Here is a 14,000-nt window from a genome sequence, read left to right on the forward strand (position 1 = left end):
TCGATCCTGGTGGAATATTCTCTTCTTGCCTGCTCCTTTTACTTGCAGGCTCATTTTAAAGTTCTATTTAAAAAGGTCCCTAGGAAAAGCTGCTTATATTTGTCATGATTTCTATTCAGTCTACCCCTTTTTGCCAAGAATGAAGCATCATTTGAAAGAAAATGAATTTTATTACTTCATTCTCCTATTGTAGGTGTGGGTTCCTGAAAGATAGGGTCTTTGAAGGGAGGTGTTTTGGGCTACTCCAAAGAGGCTCTTATCTCTCGCACATCTGGACAAATAAAACTCTGAGAACAAACCTATTTGCTTACGGAGATTGTTCCTCTGCCACCAGGCTGGTTTATTTTAATTAAAGAATAGTTTAACATAGATGGTGATATTTAATCAACTTTCTGCATGGTGGAAAGGCCCAGTGACTCTGCACTGCCACTGACAACCAGCCCTGCTTGGCTGTTGACTAGTGAAGTGTAACCAGCACATCTGGAGAGCCAAAGGAACCACATAACATGCAGTCACAAGTTACTAGCAATGCCATCTTGGGTAGTGTGAATGTAAACTGACCTTCAAATTCCAGTCCTAATACTTAATAGCTGTAACCTTACGAAAATTATTGAGCATCTGGGCTTTTGTTCCCCTGAGAGGAAGGGGGGTGGGAATTGCACCTAGAAAGGATTTCTGTTAAAGAATAAATGAGCTGCTCGGATGTTATGAAAATCATTTAGAAAAAGAACCTGCTACATTTCTCTGGTGGGCTGATAATGCCACCCCAGCACTGGACTAATCCTGCAAGCCTTAATAAATAACCTTAGAGCCATGGGGGGGGGGGGGGTTGGCTGAAGGTAGATTTCCATGGGCCACCAAGTGATTTACTTTTCTTGGAATGGGTAGTCAGCCAAAAATAACTAGGAACTTCTGGTTTCGGGAGATCAACACTGGCACAGCAGTACCACTCCCAATGGGAATCGCCAGACCACTCACACACTCAGTTGTCTCTGTGGCTCGTACTGGCCTGCATGCAGCTCCTCAGGACATTGGGTAGAGGTTGGTTTCCCAGTTCTCAACTTTACTGACACCCGAGGGTCAACTTCTCAGCAAGCTGGAAGGCATTTGCATCTTTAAGTATTTAAGAACATATTTAAGTATCTGGGCCAGTAAAATTCAGCACCACCAGGCCAGGAAGCTGGCTCAGGACTGGAGCACTTGTATTGCATGCAGGAGTCCTGGATTCTATCCTAGGCTTGGCATGGTTTCCCAAGCATCACCCAAAAGTGCCATGACCTCTTCCCCCTTCCTCCCTAAAAATGGCCTACCACCTGATGATCTGAGTATCTTCTGGCTAAAATGTGAAGAAGTGGCAGAAGTAATCAGGTTCTAACTAAGGCATGTCTGACTAGGTGATATTCGTCTGACTTGAGCATTGAACAAGACACTTTTTACTATATAAAGACAAAAGGCTGTTCCTCTTGAGCACTGACCTACATAGATTCCCAACCTGTCCTCCCTCCCCATACAACTGGACTGGACAGCAGAAAAGGCTCTCCCCTTGGAATTCTACCACAGACTCTGGCAGCACCCTCTTCTCTGGCTGGCCCAGTCCCATCTGGCCTCACTAGTGACTTGCTTGTGTGACACCTCTGCCAACAGGCCCTGCTAGCTGCAGTGGATCAGCTCAAGAAATGAGCTCTGGTAATTCCCTGTAGATGCCTCTCATATTGTCAGTCTGTCTCCTTCCTTGGAGAGGCTACTCTTTGCTATACACTTGATAGATTTTTGTGTGTATCCCTTCAGGAAATATCTATAAACTCTTAAGTTACTTCTTCAGTCTCCCAAAAACTGTCCAGCAGAGATGGAATTCTGGCCCCTTTTAGCCTCTGCTTACATGCTGCTGGTGGGTGGGGGGTGAGGGGGCGAGCAGACAAGACAGGCAGTCTGAGTGCACACAGGGCCAGGCATTCAGAACTCTCCAGCAAGGACAGGATCTATACCTACTCCAGCTCTGCAAGTCTGTAATCCCAGCATTGCTCTCCCCTGCTCTGGGTACCTGGTGAGGAGGAGGTAGCTGAGAACACTGCAGTCGTCCTGAGAGGTGGAGACAGTCTCTGGGCTATATTCTAATGCCATCAGACACCATCCATTCAACCTCCCAGTCATCTGAAGATTTCAGTGGGCATGCTGTATGCTGATTCCTTTCTACCCAGATTTATCTTTAGTAACTAATCAGTGTTATTGGTATAAATCAGTCTGAACTCTATAGTACTTCTATTTGGTCTTAGAATCTTAGCCTTTCCTACCCAGGTCTTTCTGTTCTAGGCTATTTCATGGCTTCAACCACATACTAGTCAGTCTCTTGATAGGTTTACTTATTCAAACTGAAACTACTATGCTTCCGTTTCCTTTCTACTAAGACAGGACTTTTTGATAAAGACCATATACATCAGCTTGAGCAGTTGTGATCTCAGGTAAGCATACCAGCGTACGCAACTGGGATCAGCCTATGGTTAAACAATAGTCTATTGGGACCTCTGGCACTCTCACACCAGAAGGGACCGGCTTCTATGTTGAAACTTTATTACAAAATTATAAAGCAGAACTCTGTAACAAAAAATATACATTTGGGCTTGTTTTAACACCCAAGTTAAGTCTATCTTAATATAAGCCACTTGAAGTAACACATTCACATCCAAAAGATCTCAGCAAATTCATACAATATATATTCAGCACTAATTCCTGCAGAAGTTATAAATTTGGATCCAACTATTCTGAAATAATGAGCCAGTCAGATCTCTAATTTTATTTCTCAACTGAAATCTCAAAATTATCACAGCAAAAGCTATGGGATAACTGTAAGGATTAGCTGCTTCCATGGTAATTCTGATCAAGGATCCATAGGGGCAGGAGGGAAATTTCAGAGAGTAAAATCAAGTTTTCTAACCAGGTTAGATACTAACTGATAAGGGATTTAGAATTCCCAACTTTCATTTGGTGAAGTAAGATAACAACAAAATAACCTGCTCTGTATCCCTTTTCCTAAATAGAAACCTTTAAGAAGTTATGACTTTTTTATTTTAGACTTATTTTTTGTGTGTGTGGGACCACACCCAGCGATGCTCAGAGGTAACTCCTGGCTCTGTGCTCAAATTAATCCTAGTGATGCTTGGGGGACCATTTGGGATATTGGAGAGCGAACCTGGGTTGGCTACATGCAAGGCAAACACCTTACCCACTGTGCTATTGCTCTGAACCCAAGAGGTTAAAAGACTTAAAAACATCTTTCTCCAAACTCAGTAAATGACATCATATAATTTTAACGAGGGTATCTTTAATTCATTTCTAGGCAGAAGATTATTGGGGAGAAGGGAGAGGTAAGGCCTCAGTAAAGAAAGCAAGTAAGGAGAGAGCCAACTTTCTGCACTGGAGTGGCTGCCAGACCCTGGTTGAGTTGCCTATGTTAGCATGTATGGACTTGTTTCACAGTGAAATAGAGACAGAAGCTAAATCCTTTGCTGGCAGGCACTGTAAACTAGTATTTACTATCCAGCAGAAAGATACAACTATGTAAGATGATATCTTCATGGGAAAATCTGAATCCCCCCTCAATTCCTATCAAAGGCAATATCCCGAATCAATTCATCCAGGACTAGGTGTAATGTTGAGGTAAATGGCCCAGTGTTCAGCTGACAACTACTGTATGGAGTTATTTCATTCCCCTCAGAGGACAGATGATGAGGGAATGGAGGTAACCTTAAGAATTCCTAGACCAATTAACAGGTCCCTAAAGAGTTCCCCACTACTTCAGTTCTAGTTTTGAGGTCTTGGCAAAAGGAGGGATCTGCCAAGGCCTCAGCGTGAAGGTTTTTCATAATTCATCATTGGTAGCAGGAACACAGATTTGTGTGTCTGTGAGTACTATGCTGCTTCAGCAAACTCCAGCCCTAAGAACATAGGGGCGTGGGGTGTGGGTATGTGTCCAGCAAACTTTCCAGAGCCTCACTCTCACCTCCACCTGGAGGATGTTTCCTGATCAGCCTCCCTTATCCCAACATGTGGGGTCCTGTTCTACTCAAGACTGAATTTAGCCTTATCCAATACTTTCTAATAACAGTTACATGCTCTGTCTTGCAAGTTTGTTTTGCAGGGGGTTAGGGCTAAATCTGGCCAGAGAAGAGCAAAGTTCTTTGCCTCAATATGCCTTCCATAAGATCATGTTTAAGACCTCCATGGAAAGGAGTGAGGTACACACACTGTATAGTTGGAGAAAGTGCTTCAAGTGTCCCATTCATCAAAGATGTCTAAGTGAAGTGGAAAGCTAATGCTTTCACTCAGTATATATCCTTTTCCTTAGTACTGAAACTAAAGATGACACAGCCAGGTCCCAAAAGCAGCAGCAGGGCCCAGGTGCTCTGCTAGTCCTCAGTGTCAATTGGGATGGGCAGCTTCTCAATCCCAGTGTATAAGGGGCAACTTTTAACAGCTTCAAGAACATCTGGTTGCATTTGTGTTTCATTTCTCAACAGAGAACAAGTTTGCTAGTCCAAATTCTGCCCTAAGAATGATCACTAAGGATCTGATAAACTAACAAACATTTTTTGGTCTAACAAATGGATTTTAGGCAACGTAGCGAAAGACTTTCGCAGTTACATAAATAAAGTTCAGGAAGCAGGAGAGGTCAGAAATAGTCCAGATGTGCTATGGGAAGAAGTCTTGTGCTTGGAGACAGAGGCAAACAGCTCAAGGGGACAGATGGGGCATAGGATGATGAGGAAACAGTCTAGGTGGCTGGAGGAAGAGAGGGCGAGTCCTTGAGTTCTGGAAGGTCCTCTCCGTTCATTACCTTCACCACCCAAAATCACTGAAATGGGGACTTGCCCATGCAATCAGTACCAGTGCCCACTGGCCTTGGGCTCTTCTGGCTGACAAGTGCACCCCTGGTAGCTATTCAGGCACGCTTGGAGGTAACGTGCCGCCTGTGCTTGTGTTGGGAACAGCACAGATTCTCCTGCTGATTTGCCCCGATGCTAGCTAGCCAAGCCAGGGCCCAGACATCTCGAGCTCTGTCCTGTAAGGCACTGAAGCAGCCGATACAAGCCCTCAGGATCGGAAGACATGCACTGCTCGGATCACATACTGTCGGCAGATGGGACACTCGTTCATGCGCTTGCCACACTTGGTACAGGTTACCATGTGACCACACTCCAGCAGGACACAGTCGATGGGTGAATCCATGCAGATCCTGCACAGGTTCTCCTCCAGGGCAGGTGGCACTGATCCTCCTGCAGACAGAGCAGAAGAAGGGGCAGTTTGGGAAAGGAGAGAGACTACCCACACATACAGGCCAAGGGAGATGGAGGTGAGAGGTCAGGCATGCTGTGAGCACACCCACAAATCCACACACTCCCTGCAATGGAATACCAAGAAACGACTTCCCCAGTAACCAAATCTACTTGCTTTGTTCCACCAGCAACTATTTGGTCAAGCTATAGATATAGATACAGGCTAAGCATATAGGACATGTGGGGCAAACATATCCCAGAGCAGAACTAAATAAAGGTTTGCTTTTAGAGAACCAAAGCTCAAAAGAAATACTTTTCAGACAATTGAGGCTGTAATTTAGTGAATAGAAGCATTTAGGAACCCATTATCCCCTGAGGCAGAACATGTAGAAAAGATAAAAACTGGCTCTGGGAAAGGTTAGATAAAAATGAAACTGCAATGAATGGTTCATTAAGTAGCACAAGGTTTATCAGTGCACACATCCTCACTTGAATAAAACCAAGGGTCATGAAGAATGCCCTGGGCCAACCCAGTAACTATCCCCAGGAGTCCTCAGAGCAGACTTGCTGAGTGAGAGTTGCGCTTCCTCCTATCTCCCCCAAAGAACTTGATTCAGACCCCTAAGATTATGTAGCGCCCTGGATTCAAACTTCCACACTAGGGCCCAGAGGATAGCACAGTGGGTAGGGCAAAAACAGCCCAAAAACTAAAAAAAAAAAAAAAAAAAAAAAAAGAATCTTCTACACTAGAATTCACTAACATAGCCCACTAACTCTGAGCTCCTTAAACCAAGAGTTAACCAATTTATGGTAATTGTATACTTCGCACTTGGTATGTGCTATAAGCCAAACACTACTCTCTCAATTGCTAGAACCCCAGGCCCATGGTAGGTGTTCTCCAAAGGTCTGATAAAATATGTCTCAGTGGAACAGGACAGCTCACAATGACTAACTTCCCAGGCCAGAGTACCAAGAGCTTAACTTGTATTGCCTCACTGAAATCTCATAGGAAGTATGAAGGAGGCACTCTTATTCATCCCATTTTATAGATGAGGCCCTGAGAGCAAGAAAGCTAAGGTACCTTGCCCAAAGGTACAGGCACCTCTGCTCAGCTGAAAATGAAGACTTATGCCCTGGCAGTGCATTGATGGTGGAGAGGATCCAGACAGTACTAAGTTCTCAGCATTAAGGGGATATCATAAGCATCAGGTCAGTACCTCCCCGTTTAGATGATTAACGAGGAAAAAAACTGTGATGTCCTAAAAGCAGCCGAGCATGCTTTCATTGGCAGCTGGGATCAGCAGCCACCCACAGGTAGCTATCCTCCCCTAGTCCACTCTACCAACCTATCGAAACATTCATTCTCTGTTGCTTCTGTACCTTTTCTAGAAATATTCAGAAGGCAAGGAACTCTCAGTGTCTGGTTATGAAGGGCAATGAAAACCATTTATCCTGTGTCGGTCTGATTCAGCCCATACAAATCCCCAGGATGAGCTGAAGTAATGCATAAAATTTCAATTACTTCTCGTAGGAAGAACAATGAGCTCAACAACTCAATTGTCAGCTCTCTCCCAGGGAATCAGCAAAAATAAAAAGTAGGCCCCAAGTGGATCACCTGTACTGGGAATCACAAGAGATTGACTCCAGAATTTCAGATGTTTTCTGGGAACCAAGAACTCAACCCTTGATTCTCTATTAGTCAGAAGATCACAGCTCAGGCAGGGTGTGGCCGGAGTTCTAGATGGGACATCTTTCCTGATAGGTCCCCAGAGCCATCAATCACATACACACCCAAACAAAGCTCTCTGCTCAAGACCCTTTCTTTTTGGCCTCTTCCAGAAGCAATTCTACACCTCCTTATGATTTCCCTCAAAATACAGCCAGAAGCTTCTCAGAGCAGAGTAGGGCAGAACCGCAGGACATTGGGAGCACGGAAAGCTGACTGAGTTGGCCACACACCACAGCATGCTTTATTCTAGTATCCAAACACTGAATCCAGAGCTGTGGTCAACAGTCTGCCCCAGTTCACAACCACTCTTCCTTTCCTGGACATGAGTGTCTACCAAAGATGAGACACCTTAGCTCTCAAGACACTCATGTCACTCAGAAGCCTTAAGCTACAAACAGAGGAGGGGAAGGACAGGTGTTAAGAGCCCAAGTCCATGTACAATCGAAAGAGCCACATACCATTTTGGTCCTCGGCAGCACACACTGAAATGGAAAGAAAAGGTACCGAGTAAGCAAAGGTTCAAGGGAATCTTCAGCTGCCTTGATTTCCTGTAGGAACCCTAATAGCTTCCCTGCTGGAAACCAGGCAGCTGGGAGCCCTGCACCTACCTACTCATGCATACCCCATGCTCAGAACTCATCCTCAGCCTGTGCGGGGGTATCTGTTCTGCTTTTAGAGCAGATCTCATTGCCAAGCTGAAAAGCTCCTGCATAGGTGATGAGGGCACTTTCCTGCTGCTTTTGAAGCTGACAAAGAATAGGCTTTCCAATTAGCAGGGGAGCCTGGGGGATGCTGCCCAGGGAGCCTGCTCCCTGAAGATTCTGGAATAAATCCAATGGGAAGAGTGAGTGTGATTGGGTGGAAAGCTGCACTTCTGGGATTGAGGAGTGGAAGCTGCTAGAGATGAGACCCTAAAATCCACCTTCAAGCGTTGCTAATGAGAAAGAAAGGAATCAAATGTCAATTTGAGGAGCTAAGTTAAAAGGGGATAGGAGAGTTCTGGGTAAAATTGTTTCCAATTCTGGGGCCGGAGAGATAGCACAGCAGTAGGACGTTTGCCTTGCAAGTGGCCAACCCAGGACCGATGGTGGTTAGAATCCCGGCATCCCATATGACATCCCATATGAGATCGCCAGGGGCAATTTCTGAGTGTAGAGCCAGGAGAAACCCCTGAGTGTCGCTGGGTGTGACCCAAAAAACAACAAAAAAAATTGTTTTGAGTTCAAAGAACGCTCAATTCACAATAGCTAAACTCTTCTGAAGAACTTCTCTTTTGGGGGTGGGGAGTGAAGCACACATCTGGCTGTGCTTAGGGATCACTCCTGGTTAGCTCAGGGGACAGTATAGAATGTCAGGAATCAAAACTGGGTTGACTACATACAAGGCAAGAACCCTAGTCACTCTATTACTACTCCAGCCCCAGAACTTCTCTGCCTTTTCTGTGAAAATATCTAGGGTCAGTAATGAGACAGAATATATATATTTTTTTCTCCAAATGCATTTGTCCATTTGGGCATGCCTACTTTGGGCATTGCCTAAAAATTATCCCATGCAAAATGCTTTGGTAAAATGGACAAAAGGGCGCAGGCGGAACAGATACAGCTCTTCCTGCTGTATTCCAAGATTCATCTCCTGTTTGCCCAAGCTTAGAGTATTTGCTCAAGTGAGCTATTTGGAGAAAGGAACACAGCAACACAGGGCTGACCTATGCGAGAGACCATGGACTTCAGTCAGGAAATTTTCTGTTTACATTTGGTTCTCTAGCAAAAGGGGTGCTATGATGCCTATTTCCAAGATTGCTGTGAGGACTAGATACATTCTACAAGGCCCAGCATGTGCTGGACTCCCACTCAAAATTATGCCTCTTGTGATGTACAGCATAAATGGAAGTGACACCCCCCTCAGTTAAAAGCAGGAGCAGTCAGCTGACAACAAGCACCCAGCATGCCCCCTACCCAGATGCTGGAGTCCTTTCTGATCTTTGTATAGCCGCGTCACCCTCTCCATCAGCTCCCACTTCTCGCAGCAGCCCTTGTAGTTGACAAAGTTGCGAGCCAATATCTCCTTCAGTTGCCTCACGGTGAGGCCTTCGATGTCATCTAGGTCAGTCAGGTCAGACAGTGATGCACGCCGGCCAGGGACAAAGCTGTCCTCAGAGTTGATGGACTGCAAAGGTGAAGGTGAGATGGATGAGGTCCAGGAGCATCTCCCTCATCTCCCTCCAAAGACCCGGGGGCACTACCATACCCTACCAAAAGCAGGAAAGAGGCAGGAAAGCACTGGGCCCAGGCTGGGCATCAGCCCCTTCTGCCTCACCTTCTATGCGTAGGCCCAACACACATCCCTCAAGCAGTGGACGCAGCAGGAGGAGCACAGTGTGAGCTGCCAGTCCTCACAATGCTCCTGCCCTGCTCTGAGGAGCCCTGAGGAACAGTAGCAGGCAGTGCACCCCAAGTCCTCCCAATGCCTCCAGCAGTTCCAGGCAACTCCTGTGCAGACTGACCATGGCCATAAGAGAAATCATTGGATACGCCAATGGCCTTCTCTGCTTGGAGGACAGTCACGTTTCCCCACAGAAGGGAGATGTCCCAGGCAGGCACAGAGAAACCTGAGGCCATCAGAGCACTGCCCTTGGCAGCTAAGGCCTGAGTGACTTTTTCCTCCTGGCGACCTCACCTCTCACCTCCTTCCTAACAAGGACTTCTGTTTGCAAGAAATAGAGGAGAACCAAAAGAGCACAGGATATTCTCCACTGGCAGTCTTAGATAACATACTGGAAATAAAACGGGACTGTGACCTCACAGCTCCCCATTCAGAGGGCCAGAGAGCTTGCCTTGAATGTGATCAACCCAGGTTTCATTCCTGGAATCCAGCATCGTCCCTCAAGCCCCACCAGATGTAGCCCACAAACAAAACAAAACAGCACCTCACTCACAAACTAACTACCCTCAAAGGCTTGTCTGAAAGGCAGACTCTAAAATCAGCCCCAGTGGAGGGGCGGGCTGTGTGTTGGCTGTGAAAGAACAAAGGCACAGACCCAAGCTGAGGCCCCACCTGGGTCTCGTCCTCAGCAGGTGCTCTGGCTGTGCTCTCCAAGTCGCCGACTTCCTCTTGGTCCTGAGACACATGGCCATTGGCCTGTGAAGAAAGAAAGGTGCCATCACAGCCACAGTGGCGTCCCAGAGGTGTACACATCATGGCTTCAACCCAGCACTCACCTCAAAGCCAGCCCCCATCTCCCACGAGCATGCACAATAGCACTGCAATGACTGCTCACTGATACTAATTATCAAAAGGTTTCAACTCCAGAACACATGTGCAGCCCACTGCCCCCACCACACACGGTGCAGGGACAGAGCCCACACAGTCACTCAGTGGTGGGGCCACCACAGGCTGCCCTGAGCGTTCCTGACACTGATCCAGAACTTCCACCCACCAGTCTGGGTTCCGATTCCCAAACCGGTGTCAGTTCTTCCCTTACACCACACAATCTTCCAGCTTCCTCCCATGATAAGAAGTTTCCATACTTTCACCAAGCTACTCCTTGTTCTCTGGTCAAGCACTGTTCTTATAGTCTAGAAATGGCTCCAACTAGCTGGGCACACTATAAGTGCTGGGTTGAAACCCACTGCCAACACACTTGAATGCCAGTATTCATTTCAGATTGCGTGAAACAAATTTCGTTCATCAAGAATGCTAACATAGGGGGCCGGGCGGTGGCGCAAGAGGTAAGGTACCTGCCTTGCCTGCGCTAGCCTTGGACGGACCGCGGTTCGATCCCCCGGTGTCCCATATGGTCCCCCAAGCCAGGAGCGACTTCTGAGCACATAGCCAGGAGTAACCCCTGAGCGTTACCGGGTGTGGCCCAAAAACCAAAAAAAAAAAAAAAAAAAAAAAAAAAAGAATGCTAACATAGGAACCAGAATGATAGCACAGTCGTAGGGCGTTTGCCTTGCACGTGGCTGACCCAGGATGGACCTGGATTCAATCCCCAAGCCAGGAGCAATTTCTGAGCACTTATCCAGGAATGGCCCCTGAGTGTCACCAGGTGTGGCCCAAAAAACAAAAACAAAAGAATGCTTACATGCAGAAGGCAGCTCTTCCTCCTTCCCCACCCCAGTGAGCTGAGTCACAAACCCTGTAACTAGACCAAGACCCTCTTCACCCACCGATTCACCCTCCAAAGAGCCTTGTGTGGATTCTGAGTGAAGAGACCTCCCAGCAGACATTCAGGAATAAGCTGAGAAACCAATCACTGACTAGCCAGATATGCTCATTCCAGGTTGGGGGCATTGTGTGGGGAGAAGGTGGTGACTATGAGGGAAAACAAATGTAGAAACTAAAACCAAAGTGATCAGTGGTGCCAAGATGGCACCTCTCTCCCACGTGGATGGGAACACAGCCAACTAAGTCTCGTGTGCATTTCTTGGTCTCCCTTAGCTTCACGCACATGTGCAACTTGCAATGACAAAAAGACTTTCTGAGCCTATCCCTAAGCAGAGAATTCTTACAAGTCTTTTTATTTCTGGAAAGAGACCTGTGGATCTCCTGGTGCAAATGTTTTGTCTTTTCAGTTTTCCCACTGGTTCTATCAAAACCAGCCCCCCAACTAGCATCCACCCAGCGTGCTGATCCCCACATTTCCAGTGAGAGTGTCTTACAGGACTGTACCTATACTACCAACACGGTAAGATTAGTTTTCTAGGTGTCACTCATTTTTCTTGTTTTCCTAGGAACTGTCAGGGAGTCTCACACAAAACACTCACCCCCTTATGCCTGTTCTGCTTTGCAAAATCAGGTCCCCCTGGAACATGGGATGAATAGACACAAAGGCCCTTTGAAAGCATCAAAGAAAAAGCATCCAGTGAGATCTGGTACAGAGCCTGTAGGTGCTGTGTGAAATCTACCCTTTTTTAAGAGAACCATCATTTCCTCAAATCCTTCCCTAGTGCCTCAAGATCGCAGGGGAGTGCTCAAAACCCCCAGCAAAGGAGGGATATCAGAGCAGAGATGAAAAGACCCAGTATAGAGAGTGCTTAGGTAGATTTTGAACTCTAGCTGGTGCGCGTATGCCAAGAAGGGAGTTTATTGTGGAAGACTTATGCTATCATGTTGGCCGTTATGCCTCACTGCCTGTCAGGAGCTGAATCAGGGATCCAGTCCTGGCAAGGGAGGGAGGTGATCAGAAACGAGGTACAGCAGCCTTTTCTGGCATGAACTAAGTAGGGCTGCCCTAGGGCTCTGTCAGCTCTGAGCCACTCGGAGCCTTTCAGAGTCTGACACGTAGGTGGCCTGGAGTGAAGAGGATAGTGGGGATGGAAACTGACTGGTTTACTGCTAACCGCTGCCCTGGGTAACCAAGAAGACCAGGACTAACAAGGGGATAGAGCAGAATCTTACAGGTCCTAATCTCCCAGCCTCCTTTGTCCAACCCAAACCCATGACAGGGTAATGAACACACTTCACTCTGACCTGTACTTGCTGTGCTCATCTGCCTTCCCACTCCATGGGGCTCCTGGAGGAGAAGGTGAGTATGACTCATATTTGTCCCTCGCACAATAACCACACTGGGTCTCGCTCTTGCTTGCACCCCCCACCAGGACCTGTGAACACTCTGCTGGCCCTATCTTTCTTGCAAACTGTGACAGGAGAGAGCAGCCCAGCCTTGCCTGTGTAAGCTGCCTCATCCGACCCCCAAGTCAATTCCTTTCCTTTCAAAGTGCCTGGAAACTAAGGTGACTAAGGAACCAGGTTCCACTGCAACTAAGGAAGCTCAAGCAGGTGAGTCAGCAGGAGGGCAGTGTGGAGAGAGCTAAATTTGGGGAGGGAAGGGTGCATGCACTCATAATGTTGCTGGAATGATGAAATGCTTGGAAAGGTCTGACAGAAATATCTGCTCGCTAAGACAAACGATGGCACGCTGCACTGTCATCTCTGCAAACCAAGCAAACCTCAAGTCTGAGACCCAGAAAGCATCTTTCATAGAAAAAAAAAGGCTCCATCTGGTCGAGAACCTGCACGTTACCCCCACCCCACAGACAGGCAGTGATGGGCAGAGAGGGCCCCCCGGGCCTACCTGCTGGCTTTCCTGAGCCTGGACTGGGGGGCTGGCAGGGGGCTGTGTGGGTGAAGGAGAGGGGTGGGATGAGGTAGCAGGTACTGTGCTGGTGTGCGGCTGGCTCAGGAAGGCCTGCTGCTCAGGAGAGTCCGAGGACAAGGTGGGGGCCCGAGTCCTGCCCTCCTGGCCAAGCACCAGGAACACCAGCTCCTCCTTCTCCCGGCACATTTCGGTAGAGATGTCATGGAGGCTGAGATAGTCCCGAAGGTCTTTCACCTTCATCTTCATAAGCTCCTCCCGCTGGAAGGTCGTGGCCCGGAATCGTTGGCAGAGGAGGCAGATGCGGGGTCCATTGCCCACTTGGCTTGAGCAGGTCATGCAGAAATTCTTCTTGCAATCCAAGCAGGTCTGCTGCTTAGAGCGACAGGAATAGGACAACATGTCAGACTGGGAGAACAAGATGGAATAGGGAGAGCGAAGAGGGCCCCCACCTTCCCACCTTATCAAGACACTTCCCACCACTCTTACGCTGACTGTGCCACTTCCAATATCAACAGAACCAGGAGAAAGCCCTGAGAGCTTCCTGTGAGCTGAGCCCATGTCTGGGTGATGTGTTGGTACTTCTGATTTTGAGAGAACTGCTGCCAGGGAACCAGCTTGCTTGCCAAGTGTTCTTGCCACCTACCTCAGACACTTTGTCCTTTCACAAAGGAGAGCCCCCTAGTCATGTCCAGAGGGCCTCCCCAAGTTCTCTAAATATTTTTCTTGGATATGCTCTGAGGCACCACCAAATTCCCAGCACACTCAGTGGGCCTCCCTGGTGTGGGAAAATGGGCCCCAGCCTGGGGGACTGGAGCCTGGCTCAAGAGTTGAAAATGGAGAACCTGGTGCTTGATTTCCTCATGCTGTTCTCTTGAATTGGGCCCTGTGACCCAGTGGCAAG

The 14,000-nt window shown here is 47.6% G+C and overlaps 1 protein-coding gene across 3 annotated transcripts in view; it reads right to left on the reverse strand.

Moving 5' to 3' along the window:
• Positions 1–3,299: 3,299 nt before the first annotated feature.
• Positions 3,300–14,000, reverse strand: part of RFFL (ring finger and FYVE like domain containing E3 ubiquitin protein ligase) — a 91,272-nt gene continuing 80,571 nt past the window's right edge. For 2 of the 3 annotated variants that reach the window (XM_049772362.1, XM_049772370.1), the window contains exons 3-7: positions 13,076–13,471; positions 10,054–10,137; positions 8,955–9,165; positions 7,458–7,481; positions 3,300–5,270 (exon numbers count right to left, since the gene is read on the reverse strand). In XM_049772362.1, coding sequence (XP_049628319.1) covers positions 5,089–5,270; positions 7,458–7,481; positions 8,955–9,165; positions 10,054–10,137; positions 13,076–13,471 — 897 coding nt within the window. In that variant the 3' untranslated portion in view covers positions 3,300–5,088. The remainder of the gene's footprint in view (positions 5,271–7,457; positions 7,482–8,954; positions 9,166–10,053; positions 10,138–13,075; positions 13,472–14,000) is intronic. The other variant, XM_049772377.1, reaches the window with a different exon arrangement.

The sequence above is a fragment of the Suncus etruscus genome, chromosome 1, assembly GCF_024139225.1.
Source record: "Suncus etruscus isolate mSunEtr1 chromosome 1, mSunEtr1.pri.cur, whole genome shotgun sequence".
Lineage (NCBI taxonomy): Eukaryota > Metazoa > Chordata > Mammalia > Eulipotyphla > Soricidae > Suncus > Suncus etruscus.